Raw genomic sequence first — 27,636 nt, forward strand, 5'->3', positions numbered from 1 at the left:
TATGGAGATCATTCGATCATTTGTTGTCGTTTTCTGACCATCGGGAAATACCCGTTTTAAATTGGTACTTATTAAGAAACTAAAAAAACCAAAATAGTGATGTGGTTCGCGGTTTATATTTTTTATTTAATTTCTGGCACGGCTTTAAGCCATCCTAATATTACGTACAACTATAATTGTTCGGGTGTTTGTGTTGGGTTAGAAAATAGTTCTGAGAATACCAGTGAAAATGTTAGTGACTATTCGGATCAAATTAACGTGCAAGACCTCTTAAATATAACTGGAAATCTTAGTTCTGTATTTCGTAAGTATTTAAATTTGGGTGTAATAGTGATTTAAATCCAAGTAAAATTTTTATAATCAATCATTTCGCTTTTTCTAAACATTTTTTTTAACTATAAAATATTTCGGCTAAATTTATAATGTTAAATAATTTGGTTCTATTTAACTAAGGTTTCTTAGGCCTGAATTTACATATTTTTGTAACCTTGTACGACTTATATGATAAATACATATTATGTACTTGCGTGACGATTATTTTTAAGATAATCAACCATTTCGAGGATTATTATTAGTAAAAACATCTTTGGTATAAATGGATTAACAAACAAAGGTTCCAAACTGTTTTACGGATATATACGAAAAATGGTATTTCGAAGGCGCGTAGGCTGGGTACTATTCTAATATTATTATTATTATTATTATTATTATTATTATTATTATTATTATTATTATTATTATTATTATTATTATTATTATTATTATTATTATTATTATTATTATTATTATTATTATTATTATTATTATTATTATTATTATTATTATTATTATTATTATTTACAGCCAGTTAAGGCTCGCACCCCTCTAAGGGGGGGGGGGGGGATCATTTACTTATCCCAGATACCTGCAATATCAAAAGGATTAAGCTCTGTGGTCTGTGGGGGCCTTTTCGGTGTCCTTAAGTGTCCTGAAATGTAGAGTTATCTCCTAGAAATTTCCGGGTGCTGCGAGCAGTTGCCAGTAGTACTGCCTTTTGTATGTGCTTATATAGATGTTCGCCAGTTCCTAGTTGTTTAAGGTATTCCAGTAGACTCTTCGGTATTACACCCGTTGTCGATATAACAATTGGGATGGTCTGAACATTATCCATTCTCCATTGCCTTCCGATTTGAATTGCTAGATCTTTGTATTTGGCGATTTTCTCAGTGTGTTTCTCTTGCAAATTATTGTTGTTCGGTATGGCTACGTCAATTAGAGTTGTTTTCCTGGAAATTTTATCTATTAAAATAAGATCTGGTCTATTATGCCTTACATGTTGATCGGTAAGTACACTGCGGTCCCAATATGACTTATATCGGTCATTTTCCACTACGGGTTCTGGAGTATATTTATAATACGGAACCTTCTCTGTTGTAATAAGTTCCAACTTCATTGCCAACTCTTGATGTAAAATTTTCTCAACTGAGTCGTGCCATTCTTTGTATTCTGTCGCTGCAAAGGCCTGACATCCTCCTATTATGTGCTGGATTGTCTCTGATGTTTGGCATCCATACCGGCATTTGTCGTTTTATACGGACCGATCTCTGACGATGTGCTTGAGATAATTTCTTGTTGGTATAACCTGATCTTGGATGACGAGTAGAAAGCCCTCGGTTTCTGGAAACATCTTGCCTGATACCAACCAATAGTTCGACGAAGCAGTGTCGACATGATTTTGGCTGATCTCATTAGGATGCCGCCCATGAAGGGGCTTCTCCATCCAAATGCGCAGTTTTTCCTGGTCCGTATGATGGTAGCTGAGCGCTTCCTCGCTCTTAAGTTGTAGAGGAGTGGAATCGTCTATTTGATTTATTGCGCGATGCAGCGTGGAATTTTCTCCTTGCCTGTAAAAATAGGATCTTAAGTTAGTGATTGGTTTTTCAAGTTGTTTACCCAGATCTATTAATCCTCTTCCTCCAAGGTGGCGGGGAAGCATTGTTGAACTTGAAGCATCGAGGGTGGTGGTTGTGCATTTTAGTAAGTAGGGTCCTCACTTTTCTTTGTAGCCTTTCTATGTCTGTCCTACTCCAATTAATTACCCCGAAAGAATAACTAAGAGCTGAACATGCGTAGGAGTTAAGTGCCTTAAACATATTTTTGCTGTTGAGATTGGTTCTCAAAACTTGTCTTACCCTTTTCACAAACTCGTTAGTCAGTTCGCATTTCATTGTTTGTTGTTCAATCGTTTGTGATTGTTTCATCCCTAAGTATTTGTAAATTATGTGTTTGCCCATGGCCTCGATGGGCTGGACATTCTGCATCTGATATTCTCCTGGCTGAATTTTTCCTCGGATTTTATTGAGAGTACGGCATTTATCTAGTCCAAATTGCATGCCGATGTCGTTGGAGAACTCATAGTAGAAGAGTTGGCCGCATTTGGTTTAGCTGGTTCCTAGTTGCAGTCATTATTTTTAAATCATCCATATACAGTAAGTGATTTAACTTTGCAATCTCGGTGTTATTATCTCGGATGCTAAACCCATAGTTGCTAGAGTTAAGACGGTTCGAAAGAGGATTCATAGCAAGGCAGAACCATAATGGGCTCAGTGAGTCCCCTTGGAAGATTCCTGTTCGAATTGGAATGTTGTTTGTACTTACTGTGCTTTTACCCTGTACTTCGAGCTGTATCGTTGTTCTCCAACTTGTCATAGTGCTCTCTAGAAAAGACAAAGTATTACCATCAACTTTATACACTTTTAATATGTTTATAAGCCATTCGTGTGGTACTGAGTCGAAGGCTTTCTTATAGTCGACGTAGGCAGTAAAAATATTTCTCTTGTTGTGATATGCCTGATTGTTAATGACTTTTTATAAGTAAGTTATTATTATTATTATTATTATTATTATTAGAGTAAATTACAAATGGCGAAGTTGAAGTTCACTCTTTATGTGAGTTATTTTCACTCGTTTTTTGTTTAAATATATCATTTGATTTTGTACGTGAAAAGTTATTATGTTTGTTATTAAAATTTCCTAAAAATAATTTTTTTCTGTACAATACCTTGTGCGACGATGTTTGCTTCTTGTTCTTCAATCATTGTAATATTATTTAGGAAATCTAAATCAATTATGGTATATACAGGGTGTTCCTTAAAAACGTGCTAATCTTTAAGGGGGTGATTCCTGAACCCATTTTAAGAAAAAAAGTTTCTATGAACATATGTCTTAAACGTATTAACTTTTGACATACCTCGTGTTATAATTTTCAAAAAAAAATTAGTTTTTTAATAATAACTTGAACAACATTGTAGATATTTTTATGAAACTTGATACATGTATTATATGCATCAAGAGGCATTTTTTAATGTGCAAAAAGAAATATTTTGTACTGACTTTCAAAATAAATTGTGTTAATTATAAGAAAAATATTTATGATATACCGGGTGGTGCGTCGCTGAGCGAAACATAGGAAATCCCATGTAAATTTTAAGGGGGTCAATTATTGGCTTCCCTGTACATTTTACAGAAAAAATGTGAAATAACTTTTTGAAGAGACCAATCTGGCAAAACCTCGTGCAAAGTTTCAAAAAATTTTAATAAGCGAATCTTGAATTATTTAATTAAATGTAATTGCAAAAATAAAATACAATAACTTTTTTAAAAATAATAGAGAATTACATAAAAACATCAATTAATCAAATGTTTAAACAACCCCCCATAAACAGCTAAACAATGTCCTAACCGATCATAAAATTCATATCTAACGTTACTAAGTTAATATTGGGAAATTTTATTGTTTTCCGAAATAATGCTCATGAATACCAGCTGATTTCGTCGTGCATATCTAATTTAATAACACAGTTTGTTTATTTAAATTTGATATAATTATATATACAGAGTGCCTCCGATTAAGTCGGCACTATTGGTATCTTTGTTAATATTTAAGATACAGGGTCGGTTGAATTAGCAAACTAGTAGGATTTTTTCTGTTGAAAACAGAAAAAAAAATTGAACATCGCGTTTTCGAGAAAATGTGAAAAATTTACTTTTGTTAAATGGAATCCCCTGTATATTTTTACATAAATCAAAAGATAATAATTTTCTTAATAAAAAAGTTTTTTTACACTAATAGCCTAAACCTAAAAATAACAAAGTTATAGCGATATTAATAATTTAGCACGTTGGCTTTGAAATAAATAACATCAAGTAAAACCACTAATTTACAATAAATGAGCAAAAACATCGCCATCTTGTTCAATACATTTCTAAGCACACTTAAGCACACGTCTTGCAGCTTTTAAGATTGATCTTCTATCTATTGATCCAATTATTTGCCTAATATGTGTTTGAAGTTCATCAACGGTTCTGTATTTTTTTTATACACTTCATTTTTTATGTACCCCCAAAAATAAAAATCTAGAGGGGTTAGGTCTGGTGATCTAGGTGGCCAACGAATCGGGCCACGTGTCGCAATCCATTTATCGTCAAACAGTCTATTAAGTAATATTCTTACATCATTTAGTTGATGGGGAGGTGCTCCATCCTGTTGAAAATAGATTTGTTGCTGTCTCTCCAAGTTAACATTATCCAAATAATCTTCCAGCGCTCCAGATAATATGAGATCAACATATCTCCTTCCAGTCAAAGTGCCATCATAAAACACAGGTCCTATTACTTGGCTTCCTATTAAGACGCATCAAACGTTTAAATACTAAATTGATTTTGAGGATTTCTGGGATCAGTAAGGAAAAGATTTTCTTGGGACCAATAGTGTACATTTTTACGGTTAAACATACCTTTGTTTGAAAAATTAGCTCCAAAGTTGCAAAAAGCAAGTCTTCTTTCGTTATCTCCAGGCAACAATGTTTGTACTGGTCGATACTTATATGGCACGAATTTGAGTTTGTTTAAGATCCGCCAAATTGTTACTAAGCTCACACCGTAAGCTCTTGCTAAATCTCTAGTTGAGTTTTCCATATGAGCTTCAAAATATGCCAAAATAGAAATTTCAACATCCTCGCTTACTATAAATTGGTTCCTTCTTCTAGTTCTTTTAAACACGTTTTCGTTACTTCTAAATTTTCTATGGAGAATTAAAAAGTATCTAAGGTTTGGCAAGTTACGAGTCTGGAATCTCTGGCGGTGCTCTTCTAGCGCTCTGTCACTATTTTTTCGACATACAAGGTAACATTCTAACATATTACATTTTTCAATATGCGTAAAAGGCATTTTACTAATTTAGATTTTACAAAAAGCACAAACTTTGCTAACATGTTACTGTCAGTATTTCTTTATTTAATAAAATCTCTACGGCTACTGTCATTTTATTATTCAAACAATGATTTATTTGTTTTGTTCTCAAAAAGTTCAAGGCCAACTTGCCTAAATTTGACAAAATTATTAATACCACTATAACTTTGTTATTTTTAGGTTTAGGCTATTAGTGTAAATAATTTTTTTTATTAAGAAAATTATTATCTTTTGATTTATGTAAAAATATACAGGGGATTCCATTTAACAAAAGTACATTTTTCACATTTTCTCGAAAACGCAATGTTCAATTTTTTTTCTGTTTTCACCATTTTAATCAACAGGAAAAATCCTACTAGTTTGCTAATTTAACCGACCCTGTATCTTAAATATTAACAAAGATACCAATAGTGCCGACTTAATCGGAGGCACTCTGTATATGTATACTAATAAATATTTAATACAAGAACTGTGAATATTGGATATCATGGACAGAAAACATTGATTTTTTAAAGGAATTTCTTACTGGACACACGTTTGGGGTGGGTGGGGGGGTAAGGGTTATTGCCTGGTGGACGGCACCATCTTTACCCTAAACTCGATTGCAGCATCACGGATGCGGTCTAACCGAACTAAAATAATTGACATTTGTCACAGTCGGTAAAATAGTCTACTGTAATACCGATCCGTCATAGAAATGAAAGGCGTGCTACTCAAAATTTTAGAATGGCGCGAAATTTTAAATTATTGACCCATTAAATCAATTTTTAACAGCGTAAAGGCTGTGAATCTCGATCACAAATTCTAAAAAATTATGAAATAGTGCAAGTGTTTTAATTTAATTTTTGAAGAGGCTAAGAGTGATAATGTATGTAATTTAAGTTTATTTTTTACATTTTTTAATTGAATTCGTTAGTTTTTTGACATTAGATTCATCAAATTTGCTTTTAAGCTGTTAAGTTAATGGAATAAGGCCCTTCAAAAAAATAAATTGTTAATAATGCACTTTTTCATTGATTTTTAGAGAATGCGAAATAGATTTTACAGCCCAATACGCTATCAAAAAAAGGTTTAATGGGTCAATTTTATTATCTAAGACAATATTTTAGAGATTTAAGTATAATTTATTAAGTCCTATTTTGAGAATTAAATGCTTGATACTAATAATGTTAATTTCACTGTTATCAACAAATTAACAAGGGTACGGGTAGAATTAAAATCAATTGTAAAGTAAGTTTATAATTTATTGTCTTAAAAGGCATCCTGATAGAATTTGTTTTTGTGCTACTTTAGCACAACACTGTCCATCGTATGTATTTTGCTTTTTCTACATTTTGAGGATATGATACAAAAATTACAATTTATCAAATTTATAAATTAATTATTACTATATTTCTCAAAAATATGCCCTAAAAATTCTACGTTTACTACCTACTTTTTTGTACAGAGGGTCCCCAAAAATGTTAGAGGCGTGGTAATATATAAAAACTAACCCTGTAATTAAAATATTCTTTATGGAGAGTATGATATTAAAAATTAGTTGACACTGATGTATACCCTAAATTCTAGATGTCGATGTAGGTCCTTTTTCTTAAATATCGAGGAGAATCCCTGGATCTTACTCCCATCTTATCGAGGTGAGGTACCTCCTTGAGTAGTGACCTGGTAGAATGGAAGTTGTTTCACTTATTGTGCTTTTGGTACTTCCTAGCAGCAAAGCACTGATAAAATTTTATTTTTGTATGAATCCTCAATAGGCCAATAGTATGTATTAGAACAAGTAGGTGCCTTGCAATTAAAAATGAATTTTCCTGGTGATAACATTATTAGGGCAGTTTTAAAATGGTAAACAACAATTTTAGGTGACCTACAACATGGTGAAAACTATTTGATAAAAAAAATTGCACTTACCCCATCCTAGGGATCTGAAACCACACAATAAAGCAACAAAAAAGCTTTTATATGATGAAATTACACTTTAATGACTTTAAGCTACATTTTTAACTATTTTTTGCTGAGAAAAAACAAACGGACACACCCAATGGACGCCAAAATAAAAAGGAATAAGCAATGGCGACGATCGGTGATGCGAAGGCGAAGGTGGGTGGTGGCAAGGAACGAAAGAAAATCGATAATCTAATGACAATTATGACAGAAGTTGGCCCTCGATGCGGTCTAACCGAACTAAATTTTGATGATCAGGTTAGGCTACCTTTCGAACACTCTTTTAATATTCATTTCTCTATGATTTAGTTTTACTCTCTCTTGACTGTCTGACGACGCAAGCAATGGCGTCATACTATTTAATTGAATAATTTGTACTTATTACTGTATTTGGCAAATAAATGTTGTTTTTAATTAACGTGAAATGCAAATAATCTGCAGAAAATAAAGATTTAATATTTAATTTAATAACATTGTTTATTTAAATTTGATATAATTATATACAGTATTGTGCAAAAAGAGAGCAACATTGAACTTTCCTGTCATATATCTTTTAGTATCTATTTTATAAGTAAGGTTTATATATTATTTACAAGAATCGTTAGAGCCTGTTTATATTTTCATATCATCATATTTTTTGTATCATAATAAATAAAACACCAAATTGTTTTATGCAAATTTATTATTCAAAAATATAGCAACAAAAAATAGTTTTAATTCTAAAAAAAATATAACCCAACTAAATTAAAATCGATTCAATATTTCGTGTAGTACCCCGTCTCTTTTATAACATCTGTACATCGTCTTGGCATGGACTCAATTAATTTCATAATATAGTGTTTGTTCACTTCTTTCCAAGCCTTTTCCAATATTTCAAAGAGAATATTTGTATTAGAGCATGTTAGGTGCCTGATTTTGGTGTCAATGTAATGCCATAAATTCTCTATAGGGTTTAGGTCTGGCGATTGAGATGGCCAGATCATTTCATGTATTTTTTCATCGGATAGCCACCTCTTAATAAATTGAGAAGCATGTTTTGGATCGTTGTCATGCATGGCTTCATCCATATATGACACTAAATGTGTTTGCAGAATGTCTTTGTACATGAAACGATCCATAGTGGGCACTATTCTTACTATGGGTTCCATGTTCGAAATGTACTTTTTGTTTAATCTTTGTTTACTGGGGCGTCTGACGTACATCACTCCATCAGTCCTGAATAAATTATATTTAGATTCATTACTAAATACGACTTTCTTCCAATCAGCTACAGACCAGTGGACATAAGATTGGGCAAAGTGAAAACGAGCCTTGACGTTCTTCTTTGAGAGTAACGGTTTTTTGGCGGGGCGACGAGCAGGTAAGTTGGCATCAAGTAATCTTCTCCTTATGGTACTGGAACTGAGGTTTACTCCTCCACCTTCTTTTAATTTTGCCAAAATTTGGGAAGAAGACAAAAAAGGATTTCCTTTGGAAATTCGTAGCAGCTGCCTATCCATCCTCAAATTTGTTTTTCTGGGTCTACCAGGAATGGGCGCCGGTGCAGCTGTTCCAGTAAGGCGAAATTTTTTGCAAACTCTGGATACGATTGACCTGTGAAGCCGTAAGCTTCTTGCAATGTCACTCTGCCTAACACCATTTTCGTAATGTTCCACAATAATTTTTCTTACATCACCAGAGACGGTTTTTGAGCGACCCATTTTAAGTTAATTCTGAGATTCAAAAATAACTTTACAGCAGGTAAATCGATAGTTAACTGATAAAATAAATGCGAAACAAGAATGTTGCTATATTTATGCACATTGTCTAAATAAACAAACATGAAGTTCCTTACTCTGCATTGGCATTCTTATGATATCTCGGTATATTTATAAATAATACAGAGGCATGTACTTAAAAGTAAAGAAATAATATGGAATAAATAAAGAAGCAAATAATATTTTTGAAAACATCGCTTGTTGCTATATTTATGCACAATACTGTATGTGGGGAGGTTTTTTCTGCCCCAATCACTTGTAGTGCTCTCCTATGTAAGGAGAGATCTTACTTACAATTTTTAAGGTTTTAAGAAGAACTGCTCCACCATGGGGGCCGATTACTGCTTCACTCAACCGCCTTCAATTTCTGCAGCGGTTTTTTGTTGTAAAGTTAATTTAATTCAAGAGAAAACAACAAAGTTCAATTTTGATGTGCTGCGAGCGTGTCTTCCATCTTACAACTGAACGGAGACGATTTTGCGAGACGGCTCAAAGGCGACTCGCTGAGAGGTGACGAGCGACTGCCACAAAGACGCCGCGCTGCAGTTCTATAAATAACCGCCGCCTGGCGGTTATTTATAGAACATCAAAAGACTGGTAGCGGCATGGTAGAAAAGCGACGTTGCCGCGGATTAACTTATTTTAAATTGTGTTGAATTTACAGTTATTATCCGTTGTAGAATTACAACACTGTATACTAAAATAGATTTAAAAAGTGTACAAGAGTAGCAGAAATAATATTTTAAAAAAATAAATGTTTTATTAATATATAAAAATTTCAAAAAATATTTTTGAATTGAATTTTTTGGTTTATTTGGTGAACGTATATGTTTTTTGTAATGTTCTGTATCTGATGATGGCTGTTTACACAGCCGAAATGCATAATACATTTACCTAAGTGTCCTACATGCATTTTTCTTGGAGATAAAGACTTCCCCTATTTGTAATCTTTATATACGCATTCTCCTACAAAATATGGACTTCTATTCAACGACAATACTCCTCCCTGCGGGCAGCCCCTAGCCGCCAACGTTTCGACAATCTCGTTGTTCAGCTGGGCAGATACATGATGTTTCGAGAGCATGGCCTCTATCCAGCTAACCAAACATGGTTCTGAGCCGCGGCTCTCGAGTGCTTGACAGATTAATGCAAAAGGGGTGTTGTCGAACGCCCCATCATTTTGCCATTTAAACATGTATATCAAGCGACAATAAATACGACCTGGGCGCACGGACTATTTAGTGCGGCATCTGCGACATATCAAAGATTCTAATAGATCTCTGACCTGGACTTTATAAATGCATTTGATTTTTAAGCGAAAATTTCATTTTTCCTTTAACAAATAAATGGTTATTTTTTTTTGAAAAAGTGTTTAAATAAAAAGTTCTTATAGTTACTTATAGAATATTGGAAAGTCTATATTTTTTTCATTTAACAAATAAGTAGTCAAAAATTTTAAATAAAAAAAAATAATTTTCAATATTTTTTGGATAATTTAAAACAACTTTTATTAAACACATATAGCCTTTTTTTCATTAATGAACCTTCCAAATAAAAACGCGTTTTGCAAGTATCCGGAGGCCTTTTAATTTTAAATGAATTTAGACATAACTCTTGGGACGCGCTGTATAAAATTATAGGCACACATATGACTCAATATTTAATTTACTAAACACTCTTACGGGTACATATGTATTAAAATGTAAAAAACCCCCTTTTTAAAATTCTATAAAAAAAAAAAACTGTATACACTTTCGAGTTTATAATAACAGTTGTATTTTTAGGGTTCGCCACTCCATGTGAGACGCCGAACTTTGAAGTAGCCCTTTGTATCGAGATTTCCAAATGTCCGGTGCTCGACGCTGTCAAAAGCAAACGCAAGTATGCAGAGTTTGTCGAAGCCTCTCAATGCGGTCCAGAGAACGCGGACAAAAGTGACATTCGAGTGTGTTGCGGAAAATACAATAGCTTCCGAAATGTTAGCAAAAATATTGGTAAACTATTGGTACATAATATTATTATTAATGTTAGGGCATTGAAAAATTTGAATTCTTTCTCATGATAACATTAAATAGTAGTTTCAGTTCCTTCAGTCCCAGATGATATGACTGTTCTCCCAAAAAAATGTGGCACTCAAAAACTTATTATGCGAGGTAGAATTGTAGGCGGTACCGAGGCTGCCCTTGGAGAATACCCTTGGATGGCCAGAATCATTCACAAGAATATTTATGGACAGAAGAGTTATGGATGTGCCGGGTTTTTGATCCATGCCAAATATGTTTTGACTGCTGCTCATTGCATACATTCGGAGTTTTCTAAAGTGAGAGGAGATCCGTAAGTATACTGCAACAATATTAGTGGGTGCGTTCAGGCGCCGTCAGCGGCTGACCGTTATGCTTTTGGTACAGAACTTTATGTTTTAAAAAAGGTTTATTTTATTAAAATGCACTAAAATGAGGATGAAGAAATAATATGAACAGCATTTATATACTAAATTTAAATTGCATTCGACTATTGACAATTTAAAAATTGAAAATGGCCATATATTAGGGACGAAAAACTGAATAAAACGAAGGTGAAACATAAAAAGGATATAATCTCATCCTTATCAACTCCTTGGAAAAGGTGAGATACACCCTTAAAATCCTAAATAGAATTGAGTGATACATCATCTGGAAGCCTTTGAAAAATGCTTCTCAATGACACCATAGAAAGCCATATTTCAGAAATTTTTTCTCTGTTTATTAAGGAAAACAATAAAACACAATAACATGCTTTTGAAATTTTTATTGATTCATATGATTTCCGTAATTTTGAAGACAATAATAAAGTCTACTATCAAATTCTTCACTTACGTGGTCATCATCAGACAAATTCTCTTTAAGAATTAAGACACTATTGGCACAAGAAAGCGCATCTAAATGCTTCATATGATTTCCCTCTCTATGCTCTAAAACGTTGTTATAATTTTGTAAAGTTAATGCCCAACGATTAATTCGTCTATTAATTTATTTTTTGTTCAAACCATTTTAATTGAATTGCAATCTGTCACAATTTTAAATATTGGTAAACCTTTCAGATAAACTCTAAACCTCTCTAACGCGTTAATTATTGCTAGCCAAACCGGCAAAACCCATCAAATAATGATAACCTCACATTTGTTAAAGGTGATAGACCCATCCTTAAAGATCTCTTAAAAAACACGTCGAAAGTAATACAAAAACAGCCCAAAAATTTATTTGGGTACGGCCCCGTAATTCTCAAAATCAGTGAGATAGAGAGAGATACACAATAAGTTGCACAGCTTAAAGTAGGAATCGCTAGAGCGCAGGTGTTTTATCTTTGTTTAATAGACTGACTAAAAAGAGGCGACAAGCCTGTGAGTGCTGGAAGTGTTGTGTCTCCAATAAAAAATATTACACTGCCTAGATTGGAGCTTCTGGGTTCTCTTTTGTGTAGTAAATTGACTAGAAGAGTAGTAACTATTCTACAGGAGCAAATTCCTTGTTCATTTACGGTAAACCTGTGGACAGATTCTAAGATTGTATTAGCATGGATTCGTGCTTCTCCCTCTCGATGGACTCAGTTTGTGTCTAATAAAGTAGCAAAAATAGTTGCCAAGAAGTTGCCTCTAATTATACCTTTAGATACGTAAAATCAAAGGATAATTCAGCAGACATTCTCTCTCGAGGAATGACACCTTCAAATTTGATAAAATCAGATCTCTGGTGGCACGGCCCACCTTTTTTTTATACTATTATTTACTACTAATTTTGACTTAGAAACCTATAATGTACAAATCAATGTTCCAAATCCCTTCGAAGAAAAAGTATGTAGTCATCTGAGTAAGGTTTCAACGGAACACTTTTGTGATTACTTATCTAGCAGATTTTCAAATTTTACAAGGCTACAACGTAGCTTCGCGTACTGTTTAAGATTCATTAATAAATGTAGGAAATTAGCTCAAGAACAAGACACATCTCTTACAGTAGAGGAGCTTAGGAACTCTGAGAACAAATTAATTACTTTGGTTCAAAATCAATATTTTTTCTACGAAATTAAACAACTCTTGAATGAAAAACCCCTGAAAAATAAACCATTTTTAAAGTTAAACCCATTCATTGGCAAGGATGGAATGCTGCATGTTGGTGGTAGACTCAGCAACTCAGAAGTTCCTATTGAACAGAAATTTCCTTTATTATTACCTTCAAGGTCTCATATTGTGCAACTTCTTTTGAGAAGGGAACACATAAGATTGGGTTATGCGGGACCCCAAAATACTCTATCCAATGTACGACTTAGGTACTGGCCTCTTGATGGGCTTAGAGAAATTAAAAGAATCATTTACTCTTGCTTAACTTGTTTTGCTGACTTGCCAAGAGAACGTGTGTGTATCTCTCACCCCTTTTCAAATGTAGGTATTGATTTTGGAGGCCCATTTTTTATTAAGAGCTCTAATCTTCGAAGGGCACCAATAACTAAATGTTATATGGCTGTTTTTGTATGTATGGTTACTCGTGCAGTCCATATCGAATTGGTGTCTAGCCTTTCAACTGAAGCCTTTTTACTCACCCTGAAACGTTTTGTTAGCCGTCGAGGAAACCCAAGGATAATTTTTAGTGACAATGCAACAAATTTTTTAGGTTCCAGTAACCATCTCAAGGAGGTTCATGATTTTCTCTCTAAAAATAGTGTCTCTCAGGCTATCCAAACCTTTTTGGCAACTTCTGAGATTAAATGGAAGTTCATACCCCCCTCGATCTCCACACCATGGAGGTATTTGGGAAGCCGCTGTTAAAAGCGCAAAACACCATCTCTTTCGACTAGTCGGGAACACAAAATTCACATTTGAAGAACTTAGCACCGTTATGGCACAAATTCAGGCAGTGTTAAATTCACGGCCACTCAGTGCCATATCAAATGATCCCTCAGACTTGACATTCCTTACTCCCGGACACTTTCTAATAGGTAGATCTCTTACCTCATTTGCTGAACATGATGTTACAAACGTCCCCGAAAATCGACTAGATTTATGGCAAAAAATTCCTAACGTTCGGCAAATTTTTTGGAAAAGGTGGTCTGTAGATTACCTTAACAGACTTCAAAATCGCCCGAAGTGGTTATATCCTTGTTCCAACCTTAAGGTTAATGACTAGGATGATACCCCAGTTTTACATTGGCCTATGGCTAGAATAATTGAACTTTTACCAGGCAAGGACAAAAGAGTCAGAGTGGTTAAGGTGTTAACTAGAGATGGAACCTTCACCAGGCCAATTACCAAATAAAATATTTTGTAAGATGCTTGGATTTTAGTTCGCGGTCAATTTTTTGATATTATTTTCTTTCTAAAAATGGACATTTTCGAAAGAAAAATAAAAAATTGTATAAAACATGGGGTTTTACGTATATTTAAAATGATTTCATAGATAAACAATATAAAATTTTGCCATTTAAACATGTATATCATGCTACAATAAATACGACATAGTAATTATGATTCGAAGGTACCTCAAACTTTGTTGGTTGAAGTCTTAGCTTCTCAGTAGGGGCTTGGACAAAAGGGCTCTTCCAAACAGGAACTCTAAATGGCTTTAACACTGCCTGTTCACCAATAACCATGGCAGTATTTGTTGTCGAGTCTGCTGGAGCCACTCTGCTGCTCCTCTTCTGCGGGCAGTTCCTTACTTGGTGGTCTTGGCTGTCACAATTGAAAAAGGGACCTTTTTCTCTACTAGGCTTGGGACACATATCAGCATAATGGCCAGCATCAAAACAGTTAAAGCATTTCTTGACAGGTCTAAGAGGGGGATTTGGAATTGGGCGAGGCTGGGAACTGACATGACCTTGACCTTGGGTCGGGTTGCTCCTTTCTATAATATTCACATTACACATAATGCGTAGCAACTCATCAAGTGTGTGGAAGTTTTTCGTACGTGCTTGGGACTGTAATATCTCATTGGTAAAACCATTAATAATTCAATTAACAGGTTGACTGCCGAGGATTATCGCCAAAAGTTTCCCTAGGTGCCAAAACTCATTTCCGGACAACCATTGCATATAAATTAAGGAAACGATATGAAAACGTTTGAATAACTATTTTTCTTCAAGAAGAATAAATAAAAAAAATAGCGGTCATATATGGCCGCCCGGCACTGTAGGAACAAGTCTGCCGCTGTGGCCAAGCGGGCATCGCATCGGCCATCGCGACAAAAAGTAAATATTTCCAGGAACCATGCGAACGTTTTTTGTTCGACTGTAACCCAGTATGTTTTGTAGCTTGGTAAAGTGATAAATGGAGGTGAAAGTACAACTGGTCAACTGTTGATCATGTAAGAATACAGTTGACGGCGGCGGGCCACGTGTTAAGTACGAATGGAATAGAAACATTTAGTTCTTTCTCGATTTTCGATAAGTACGTACAAAGAGTGCAGCTATGTCTAGTCGCAGCAAACGAATTTTGAGTTTTGCCTTGAATGCCAAACTAGGTAGATTTAGTTCTAAGCTGCAAACATTATCATTTACTTACTTGTTCCAAGACATATAACCACTTCTAAATATTTTTTGAAAGCGATATCAGTATTGAAGACGAAGACGACTCAATCGTCGATCCAGCGTTTTTACCATCAAGTGATGAATATGAGTCACTTTTTCAACCTTATTGTATTATTTCTGAAATATACTTACCTTCTGTGCCACAGCGGTCATTCAATCGTATTAAATATAGCAGACATGACCGCCATTCAAAAACCCAAATTGCAAACTGTATGCAAAAACTCCATACATTACTCTAGAATCCGAGGCCAGAGCGGCCACAGTTCATCATAAAATACATGCTAACTCATGCCCGCTGGCAACGAAGGCTCCGGTCATTTCGGCGGGCATATATGACCGCTCGGCACTCTGCGATATAGGTAAGAGCGGTCATATATGACCGCTTGGCAGTCAACCTGTTAAATCCTCTTCTGAAATACCCACATTATTGCCCAGAAAAACTTCTCTTCTCATTTACATTTCCTTCCTTCAAACTTTCTCATCCTAGCTACCTTATCGGATCTAACACCAAATATTCGTCTTAACTCAACAGTCAAATCATCCCATTGCATAGTCACTAAATCATTTTTTGAGTGAAACCAGGACTTTGCTTGACCCGCAAATTTGCCAACAGCAATAAAAGTCATCACTTGAAGGGGTACATCATAAGTATTCTTAACAGTATTCACTCTCTGCAGCCAAACTTCTATGTCTTAAGCAAATTTAGGCAACAAACTAGCAATCTCACATTTGAAAACTCTTTATGAGAAGTAGGGGAGGTTTCATGAGGTCCAGGTTGCGATAATGGAACACTATTTTGCTGCCTGACGCGCTCATACGACATAATAGCGCGAATAGTAGCCTGCCCTTTGTCATCTATCGCAATTGCATGCACATTTTCACTGCCACTCTCACTAGTACCTTGATTTGGTAGATTTTGTGTTATGTATTTCTCAGAATCGTCTTTATTATGGGAATTGTTATCTCTTGCGCTGCCTTTATCCATCATACCGTCGTCGCTTGACCGTTAGATTTACCCCACATCTGAACTGTAGAATGGCCTTTTATTCGGTTAAAGAAATACACAAATTACAACTTATAACTTATAAATCCATAATTTCAAATACATAAATTAATACGTCTCGCCATAATCGAGCCACGTCATCACTCATGCAACCTAACAAAACGTAATAACTGTCAACATATATGACGTTATATCTAAAGGTGCGAAATTCAAATTTTAAAATTAAATACTACAATTTCTAAATCCATTTTTTATAAAAACCACAAACTTTAAGCCGCGTCCACACGGAAGCCGGCTTGCCGATCGGGTTTTGGATGGCTTCTGCCGAATACACGACTACACTGAAATGACAAACAGTGGCATCAACATGAATAGTCCCGTAAATTCAGTCGCAGTTGTAATTTCTAATAAAAAAAAAGAAAAATAAGAGATTTTGGGTGCGACCAAGTCTCCGGAGCCGAACTCGTTATAGTGGAACAAACTTAATTAACGATCTTATCCTCGATGATAAAGGTATTTTGAATTTTAGAATACAGGTGCAACGGTGGATTCCGCAATTTTTTCAGAATGTCAAGCAGCGAATTTGAGTTTCTTTTAAATTTAATTGGACCTAAAATTACCACACAGGATACCAATTACAGAAGAGCAATTCCCGCAAAGGAAAAGTTAGCGTTGACTCACGTTGATTCATATCATTCGCTTATGTATCTTTTCAAAATATCGAAACAGTCAATCTAAAAATTTATTCCAGATATGTGCACTACCATTATAGAATCTCCAACTAAATATGTTAAGGTAAGTTATTAAATGATAAATTAAAAAATATTTTTATTGTATAATAACAAAAAAACAGGACTGACAAAAATCGTGATTAACTGGGATAACTTTGGATTATATAGGGTATTTCGTATTTCAGATGTCTGCAAACGGGAGGACATTCTCTCTTATTCTCTTTATAGTTTTTATTTCCAGCATCTCTTAAAACACCACGCTCACGGTACAACTCAATTAACGTCAAAACTTTTTCCTGGGACCATTCCATACTGACGCCAATAATCGCTTCAAGATTCAACTACTACCCCGACACGACTGAACAAGAACTAGCGTCCACACTATGCCAATCGGCATCATTCGGCTTATGCCGATCGACAAAACATGTCTCTCATTTTTTTTTAAGGGTTTTCTGGATAATCTTATTTCAAGGTTCTCGTCGCTCGACAAACTGAAACGCATTATGGCCTATATTCTTCGCTATAAGCATAATATTTCATTGCCCCGCAAAAAATATGAGGGTAACCTTACTTTGGTAGAACTCCACAATGCATTAATGCTTTTGGTTAGACATGTTCAGTCGCAAACCTTTTCCTCGGATATAATGTTAATTCAAGGAAATAAAATACTTTCGAAAGCGTTTAGAAAATTGAATGTTTTCCTAGATAGTGCTGGGATACTACGTGTCGGTAGTAGATTAAAACATTCTTTAAGTTTTAACAATAACTATCCCGCTCTCCTACCCAGTAATCACGAGGTTACAAGGCTTGTAGTTACTTTTTTTTTATTTAAAGTATTTTCACGCTGGTGTGCAGAGTGTTCAGTTTCTTATTACACAGCAATTTTGGATATTGTCATCTAAAGCCGTTATTCGTCGTATTCTTGGTAAATGTGTTAGATGCTTTAGATGTAGGCCTCAGTCAATTCAACCTCCTATGGGTGATTTGCCTGCATCCCGCGTATCACAGGTAAAACCTTTTCTTCATACCGGCGTTGATTATGCTGGTCCATTCAATGTCATGATGTCTCGTTACCGCGGCTGTGGTACCAGTAAGGCCTATTTATGTTTGTTTGTTTGCTTTGCGACTAAAGCTTTGCATTTAGAATTGGTATCCAGTCTATCTACGGAACCTTTCTTAGCTGCTTTGAGACGATTTGTAGCTCGCCGAGGTCGCTGCCAACATTTGTACAGCGATTGTGGTAGCAACTTTATTGGTGCATCCAAGCAGTTAAATAATTTTATGTTAAAATCCGCCGCATCTGAAGGTATCACATAGCATTTTAACCCCCTCTCTGCGCCTCACTTTGGAGGATTGTGGGAGGCCGGAGTGAAATCTGTAAAAAACTCATTTATACAGAGTCATTGGTATGCAGTGTTTGACCTATGAGGAGCTAAATACTGTATTGGTTCAGATTGAAGCCTTTCTTAACTCGCGACCTCTTACATCCTTTAGTAATGATCCCAATGATATGACTGCTCTAACCCCGGGTCATTTCCTGGAACCTCTGAGTGTTCCTCCTGAATTGGATGTCACCTCACTTCCCGTTCGTCAATTGGATCATTGGTAAATGCTTCAAAAAATGCACCAAGATTTTTGGCGTCGTTGGTCTGGTGAGTACTTGCATACGTTGCACCAACGTGCTAAGTGGCATAAATCCAGTGGTAATCTTTTACCATGAACTTTAGTTTTAATTCGCAATGATTTGGCCCCTCCTCTGCATTGGCCAATGGGCCGCATAACTGAGGTACATCCAGGTTTAGATGGAATAGTGAGAGTTGTTACTGTTCGCACTAGTAATGGGACTTTAAAGCGACCTGTGGTGAAGCTCTGTCCTTTGCCACTTTTGGAGGACTGAAAAATGCAATGCATTTTGGTGGGCGGTATGTTAAGTTTTCATTTAGTTTATTTAGTTCATATTGATTCATGTACTTTTATCACTCGGTATTTTTCTTAAGTTAAATTTAATGCCTTTGGTTGACTCACCTTGTTAAGGAAGCATTTCATTTGTTTAAATAATTTAGTTTTTTTTTTGTTTTGAAGCCTTAAACAGTGCGCGATTCAATTCGAGCTCTAATGGTCAAACAGTTTAGAGTCGCGACTCAACACCGAAAAATCGCTAGCGTGAAAGTGTAGATAATTCGCAAATCTCGGCCACCGATAATAGAAGGTAAGGTCTCACAACAGCGTTTTCCAAGTTTTTAGTTAATCTCATTAAGTGTTTACAGTCCACTAAATTACTTTTTTTTTTCATCGTGAGTTAACTAACTTTTTAATTTTATTTTTTATTTGAAACAGCGCAATTAATCAACATTATTTTTGGTTTAATTGAATTAGTGTAGACGTACCGGTCGGCCTTGCCGAAAGCCGGCCCGAATCATGCCGAATTCAACCCGACTAAAGTCGGTCTCCTTCAAAGAAAGCCGAACCAAATGAAATCAAAATCCACAAGTGTGTACATGCCGGGCGGCTTTAGTCTCAGTTGAAGGAAGGTCGCATGCGTGCAAATTTATTTTATTTGTTTTTTAAATGTTTAGAGTTGGTGAAAGTGGTTCGGAATTTTTGCTTTTAGTTTAGAATTATGACGTGGACTGACGAAGAAACGTTGGCCTTTATTGATATGTATCGTGTTCGTTCTTCATTATGGAACAGTTCAAATTCCGATTACAAAAATAAAAACCGAAGACATGACGCTCTCACAGAAATTGCTGTTTCATTGGGTATAGAGAAGCAGGAGGTTGAGCGAAAAATCAAAAATTTACAAAGCCATTTTTCGAGGGAAAGAAAGAACTCGAAAGCAAAAAAACTGGAAGTGGTGCTGACGAAGCGTACGTAAGCAAATGGTTTGTGTACCAAGCTATGTTGTTCTTAACCGACAAGAATAAACCACGAAAAACAGTAGATAATGTTGAGGTAAGTTCATATTTTTATTTTTATAAATTTTTTGCCAACACCTCAACTTTCTGAAAAAGAATCATCAAGTTTAAAATATAATTTTTTTGTTTCGGCCGCCATTTTGCTTGGATAAAAAATTATTTAAATAAATGTAACAGTCGTCTCTTTTAGCTCAGACATCGAGGACACCTTTTCAACCGGTTTTAGACGATAAAAAAAATGTATAGGCTTAAAAAAATCAGTTACTATTAATCTATAGCTGAATATCCTTTTCTTTGTTCCTTTATCATGACATCCAGAGTATGGTTGCATAATATTGGGAGTGAGAGGGAAAGCATCGTCCGCAACTATTACAAAAGGACTCGGGGTGATTCGCCCAGGCAAAGTCCGCGGTGCAGGAACATGTATGGTGTTTTCTTCAAGTCCTTTTTTTTTCTTTTCCTTTCAAGACGCCTCTATCGGAAATTCTCCCTTGACAAACCACATTCACATATAATATAAAATTGTAATTTGCGTCTACTACAGCGAGCAATACGATGATAAAAAAACTCTTATAATTGAAAAATTCCGATCCAGAATAAATCGGAGCCTTCACAGCGATGTGCTTGCCATCTATGGCTCCTGTCACAGTTCGGAAAGTTCAATTTTGCTTCATATTGTTTGGTGATTTCTTCCCATTCTTCTTCTCTTTGGGGCATCTGAAAATTAAGAAAAAAATTTGTTTCAGGATTCAGTGGATTATGATGAGGGAGAAAAAGATTTACAAGAGGAAGACACTGGAATTGGAGGAGAAGTTTAAGGCCAAGTTTCAACTCAACCATCAACTTCCCAAGAGAAACAGAGGAGGCAGCAGAGGAGACCCCCACAAAAATACTCAAACCCAAAGTTTTTACATCTCCGAAAACCCCCAAAAGCAAATCCGCAAAACTTTCATTGAGTAATTCTGCTAAGGCACCTATCTTTGATGAAGCGGTGAATCTCATGAGATCCATTCAGTCAAAAAGAGTGGACAACAAAGATGAATATTCATTGTTTGGTGAACAGGTAGCGATGAAGATACGCAGACTTGCTACACCGCGAATCAGATTTTTGGTGCAAAATGCCATAAATCAAACACTGTTTGACCCAGAAATGGGGATGTATGAACAATACAGTGCACCAGCTAGGGCTGCATACAGTAACATGGCACCTTCTACCTCAAACATTCCAAGTCATGTTTTCCCCATGACGTACCACTTATCATCTAGCAAATGCGCTCAATCAGACTCATACAATGATGCAATCACCTGCATGTTCCCAGTCGCCGTCATCTGCATATTCCCAGTCGCCGTCGCCTGCATGTTCTCAAGCGCCATCACCTGGATCTGTTTTCTCTGATGGCTTTATGGATAACTACTCCCAGCAGCACTCTCAAGAACGATCCAGCCATGAGGATGATTCTACACACTTAACGCTTCTTTCTGGCACATGAAGATCTCTACCATTTTGGATTATCTTTTCAAACATCATTTTGCTTTTTCTAATTTTGAATTATTTACTTTTCTTTTTGAATTTGTAAAACTATTTTTCTACTAACACGTATGGTTTCTTAAGACAATTTTAAAAGAAGAAATCTTTAACCACCTTGTTTTTAGATTTAAAGGTCTGATGCCGGGCAGTGTTTGTTTAATAATACATAATGTAGTCTTATTTTGATGCCTTTTTCCCAGTGTCATAAATAAATCAAAAGTTTTTTTTTCTATTTTTTTACTTTTCTTACCTTGTCGTAATTTTGAAGAGCTTCGACAAGGGCTTCACTTCAGGCGGCGAAACGAGAAATAGCTTGCTTGGATATGTTCATAGTGTACATCAATGAATGGTACGAATCTCCAGTCGCAATGAAACGCAGTGTAGCTGCAAGGCGTTCACTTGCAGGAATAGCTTCCCTGAAGGATGTAGTTTTTTTAGAGATTTTTGGTCCAATCATATACAATAAAACCTCAAAATCAGAAATTTTCATTCTGAAAAAGTTGCTGAACCCCACGTCGTTTCTGTACTCAAAATTTAACTCGTCTACCTTATCAAGTAGTAAATTTTTCATAATTTCACTAGCTCTATACTTCTTTCTACCATTAAGGATACTGGGGCCAACCCAAAATCTCCGAGGGCGAAAGCAACGACGTTCACTAGCGACTACTCCAATTATGATTGCTGCAGCAGCAGCTAAAACAACGTCTTCGTCATCACTCATGATTCATAAAAACTTTTAACATACGCAGATGGGAAAGCGACGGTAACTACGTTCCAAACGCGGTGCACTAATGATGACTCGGCAGCCGGCACCGATCGGGACGTCCACACTACAAAGCAATATAGACGATTATGCCGAACCGAACGTGCTGAGCGGCACAGGCCGATCGGCCTCTTTCGGCATAAGTGTAAAAACACAGTGGACGCCGATTTCCTGCTTACCGGCAGCCAGCGCCGATCGGCGCCTATAAGCTTCTATAATAAATAATGCTTTCAAGTTAGCAATAACACAATAGAGACAGGCTCAGGCTTGTTGGCGCTGGTAGTCGGCGTCACCGGTTTTACCGGAATGATTATTTAGTTCTTTCTAGCCGGTTGTTCGTACAGGCAGACAGATACAGCTATGGATATAGAGATTTTAATAGCATCAGTGTATAAGAAATGCCCAATATGGGATAAGAAAAGTAAATTACACAGCAATAGAAATGTTGTTGACAAATGTTGGAAAGAAATTGCTGAAGAAAGGAAAGAGAATGGTACGTATGAAAATATATATCTATTATTTCGTTTATTATAATATTATTGTTTTTATTTCTCTAAAAATATGAATAAATAGATTATTATTTATCGTATGACAGAGTGATGTTGGAAAAATATGTTACAAATATATCTCTAATCGTTTTGGCTTTATTTAATGGTCGTCCTGTTACTTGCCATCTATTGTGATCAGGAATATTTAACCTTACATCTGTCAAATGTCGTTCAAATCCTTCTCTGTCTATTATAGTGTTGTGAAGAATACATATACATTTAATTATATGATCTGCAGTAGCTATGTCAGTTTCAATGCACTTTAAAAGTAGTCTCCATTTAGCACTCACGATACCAAAGGCACATTCAATAGTTTTCCTTGCACGAGATAAACGTTTATTAAAGCACTCTTTCTCAAAATTTAAATCTCTTCCACCAAATGGTTTCAAAAGATAAGGAAGCAAGGGGTATGCTTCGTCACCTATTAGTACAAACGGTGCTTTTAAGGTAGTTTGAGGCAGATACGCTGGTTCTGGAATATCCAGTTGTTTATTCGATAGCAACTTATACAGTTCCGAAGATTGAAATGTACCACCATCACTTTGTTTGCCGTATCCACCGACATCTATAACTATAAATTTATAATTTGCATCTGCTATTCCTTGTAGGACCACAGAAAAATATTTTTTATAATTAAAAAACATTGACCCTGAATTTCTAGGGCAAAGAATGCGTATATGTTTTCCATCAATACTGCCGATGCAATGTGGAAAATTCCAAATATTGTTAAAATCTTCAGATATCTTTTGAAAATCATCTTTCGTGGGCACAGGCATATGGACTGGTTGCAGTACTTTCCACAATGCAGCAACTGTTTCTGTTACAATTTTTCCCACAGTAGAAGCTCCAACCCTGAATGAAAATGACAGCATTCTGAAAGATGAGCCTGTAGCAAGATACCTGCAAAAAACATATTTTATTAGAACGTGGTTTTGACGTTTTGATAAATGAATGAATGATTACAAATGGTCAGTGAGGGGTGTAAATTAAAATTATCCTGAAAGTATATTTTTAGAGATGGTAAAATCATAAGATAATGAAAGCAAACAATAAATTTGAAAAAATTATTGAATTTTGAATAATCAAGATATTTACAAATTTTTGATACTAATTATTTTTATTTCATACTTTTTAGTGCATTTTGAATTTCGGCGTCGCGTCGGTGCAATTTTTTACTATGTAATTTTGTTTCAGAAAATAAACTGAGGAAAAAATGGAAGTATATCAGGGATCAATTTTCCGTAGAATTAGGAAAATTTCCTCCTCCACGTTCAGGTGATGCCGCAAATGATACTCCGACATCCAAGTGGCCATACTTCAAACTGCTCTTATTTTTGAAAGATACGGTAATGCCTAGAAAGTTGAAAGGAAATTTGCCACAAGTAAGTGGTCGTACTGAAAGCTTTGCAGAAAGTCAAACTGAAGCAGAAGAGTCGATTCAGTCATCGATGGAATTAGACGAGACCAGCTTTTGTTCCACTGAAGATGTTGTACCTCCTCAACGAAATGCCGGCGATGATATCGTAGAAAATACAAGGCAAGAAAATATTGAAACACCTTCGAGAACAAAAAGGAATACTGATGTATCTTCGACATCACAATTTTCATCTAAAAAGAAACGAGGCCCAACAGAAATATTTAACGACTCATTATTAGAAATTGAGAAACAAAAAGTAGCATACCTAGAGTCAAAATCTAAGCGAGCAAATGAGAAAAAAGATGAACACCTCTTGTTTTTTAAAAGTCTTCTGCCTCATGTGAAAAAAATTCCTGAGTCACGCGTATTAGCTTTTCGATGCCGGGTTCAAGAGCTAGTTGAACAATTTTCATACCCGCTAAATAGGTTCGAATCTGTTCCATCTACGATCCTTGGTCCTTCAACTTCCAACTCATCTATTTCCAATCAATCACTGAATTACATCGATAGAAATCGTTTCACTGCAGAAGAAGAATGTACAAGTCTCATTTTATCAAACATGGAACAACCTGAAACGGTTTCTGGTACTTCCGAATGTCCCCCACCACTGTCCTTCTTTTTGAAATAAAAATTTAATCAACCATTTTAAGTCTTATTTTTGTTGAAACAAAACCAACATATGTAATTATTTGCTAGACGTTTTGTTAATAGTAAATGATTTGTTTGTTAGTAACCTACTTAAAATATATACTCGTAAATATTATAAAGATACTTACCTCAAGGTAATGACTAATCTTTCTTCTGGTAAAATGGGCTGACTGTGAAGGTTACACCAGTTTTTAGTTAGAAGATGTTTAACTTTTTCTAGAATATATTTGAAGGTTTCATGGTTCATTCTGGTGTACTGAAAAAAGCGGTCAGGGTCATCTGTCAACTTCTTGAACAAATGATGATATTCACCATAAAGTACCCTCTCACGATTTATAGAGTGAACACCAACTTTTTTTCTAGTAATTATTTTAGTTACAAGGCTACCTAACGCAATAAATTCATCGTCAGATGAGCTAGATGCCATGTTGACGCGAAGGTTAACCTGGAACTGACAAAAGGCTAGTTTTTATTTGCTTTTTTCTCGTCGGCACTGTGTCCGCACTAAGTGCCGAAATTCGGAACCGATCGGCGCTGGTTTCCGGTAAGCAGGAAACCGGCTTTCACTGTGTTTTCGCCCTAATGTGGACACGCCATTACCGTCAAGCATCGGTAAATGAATCGGCTTCGGTTTCGGCAAATTTTGTTGCGCGGCATAAGTTATCTGGCACGTCCACACCTGCCAAAAGAAGCCAGACTTTGGTGTGGACGCGTCTTTAGGTTTGAACTTTAAAAACTTTATGATGGACTGAAAAGTGTAAATAATCTCGGATGAGCAAATTACTGTACATGTAGCGCCTTAACCGCTGATATCTGTTGAACGTAGCCACTATTATTTAGAGACTATTTTTGGTGTAAGTTAATAGTTCTTTAAACTAATTAATATTTTCTATTTAAGCTACTCAGTTCTATTAGGAGAACATAACACGACTACCAAAATTGACTGCTCACCAGGCGGGACGTTTTGTGCCGATCCGGTTCAAACAAGTCGTATCAGCAATATTGTAGTGCATAAAGAATACCAGCAATCGTCCAAAAATCACCACCACGATATAGCATTGATTCATCTGCGAAAAGCAATTAAGCTTACAGGTAAGCAATAGATCGCTAATAATTTCTGCTCTAAAAAATTAAAAAAGTCTTTCTCCAGTTTTAATTATTTAAATTCAAAATATGTTAGGTACACAATATATTTCCATATTTAAATAAATATGAGATCGAGTACGTATATTTGTCAGAAAAACACTGTCAATGTTTTGTTTACTGTTAAACCTCGAAAAGAAAATATTTTCTTTATTTTTTGACCAAAACAAGGCTCCAAATAAAATTTTATTACTACGGCACTGGAACGCGCAGACAATTGAAATGTAAAGAAAAAAAAATATTGTACATTAGTTTTCGCTATAAAAATTTGTTCTACGTTATACAGGGTTGCTAAAAAATTAGTGATTTTACCGATAGAAACAAAAATTGGGATATGTGCATTTTTCTAAATGGAACACACTGTATAATATAACACATTCTGAAAGGAAATTGAAATCCCTTTCAAACGAGATTTCATGTTGAACCTACAGAAAGTTCTACGTAATGTACCCCAATTTACAAAAAAAATATAAGTAATTTACAATAAAATTTCAAAATAATTGCCATTGACTTCTAGTTCTTAAAATCCTAATGAAAATGCAATAATTCATTTAGAAAACAATATTATAAACGAAACCAAAAGACTTTTTGTCTATCCTCAGTGTCTAATTAAAGTAATTTTACTAAAACCGACATATTTTGAGCCATTCTATACCTAATAAAGAGATGTAAACCCGTTTTAAATAAACCCTTTATATTAATTATGTCTCTTTTTTTTAGATTTCGTACAGCCCATATGTCTTCAAACTAATAATGAACTAAACGTTAAGAAATACTATATAAGCGGTTGGGGAAAAACAGAAACGAGTAAGTAACACTTTTACTTACCTCTAAGATAAAAATAAGTAATTTAATGTCCATTACTTAGGTGAATCTAGTCCAGTAAAACTAAAAGTCGATTTAGTTCCTTTTGATAAGCAGGAATGTCAAGAGAAATTTGACATGTTAAATCTGGAAATTGATAATACACAAATTTGTGCTGGTGGCGAAAAGTTAAAAGACAGCTGCAATGGAGATTCTGGAGGACCTCTTATGACATTTAATGGTAAGATTTAAATAATTTACTATATGAAAATAATTATCTATATGATAATTATAGGAACAAACTATTTTGCCAGTGGCTTAGTTAGTTATGGGATAGGTTGCGGTATGCCTGGATGGCCTGGAATCTACACGAGCATACCGGCTTATATAGACTGGATCACAGCTCAAATAATTGATGTCAGTACACGGTCACCAAAAATCAGGAAAAACAAGAAGAATAAAAAGAAAGTGAAAGCTGAAGAGAATGTCGCTACTTAATTTTAACATTATAAATTAAATAAAAAGATATTTTAGGACAACTTTAAAATGCAATATATGACATATAAATTTTAAACATATAGGTATATTTTTTAATTCTGTACTTTATTTATCAACATTGTTATAATAAAAAGAAAATTGAAACATCTTAGAAAA

General features: G+C 35.2%; 1 protein-coding gene across 3 annotated transcripts; it reads left to right on the forward strand.

Moving 5' to 3' along the window:
- LOC126747839 (CLIP domain-containing serine protease HP8-like) lies at positions 1-27,636 on the forward strand. 3 transcript variants are annotated; one of them, XM_050456741.1, is made up of 7 exons: positions 1-304; positions 10,715-10,924; positions 11,006-11,264; positions 25,934-26,127; positions 26,899-26,985; positions 27,047-27,223; positions 27,278-27,636. In XM_050456741.1, the coding sequence occupies exons 1-7, from the start codon at positions 100-102 to the stop codon at positions 27,478-27,480; spliced, it is 1,335 nt and encodes a 444-aa protein (XP_050312698.1). In that variant the 5' UTR covers positions 1-99; the 3' UTR covers positions 27,481-27,636. The 3 variants fall into 3 exon arrangements, with proteins under 3 accessions (XP_050312698.1, XP_050312699.1, XP_050312700.1); XM_050456742.1 differs by having other exon boundaries at positions 11,009-11,264; XM_050456743.1 differs by lacking the exons at positions 1-304; positions 10,715-10,924; positions 11,006-11,264 and adding an exon at positions 15,766-17,280.

The sequence above is a fragment of the Anthonomus grandis genome, chromosome 20 (genome assembly GCF_022605725.1).
Source record: "Anthonomus grandis grandis chromosome 20, icAntGran1.3, whole genome shotgun sequence".
In the NCBI taxonomy this organism is placed as follows: domain Eukaryota; kingdom Metazoa; phylum Arthropoda; class Insecta; order Coleoptera; family Curculionidae; genus Anthonomus; species Anthonomus grandis.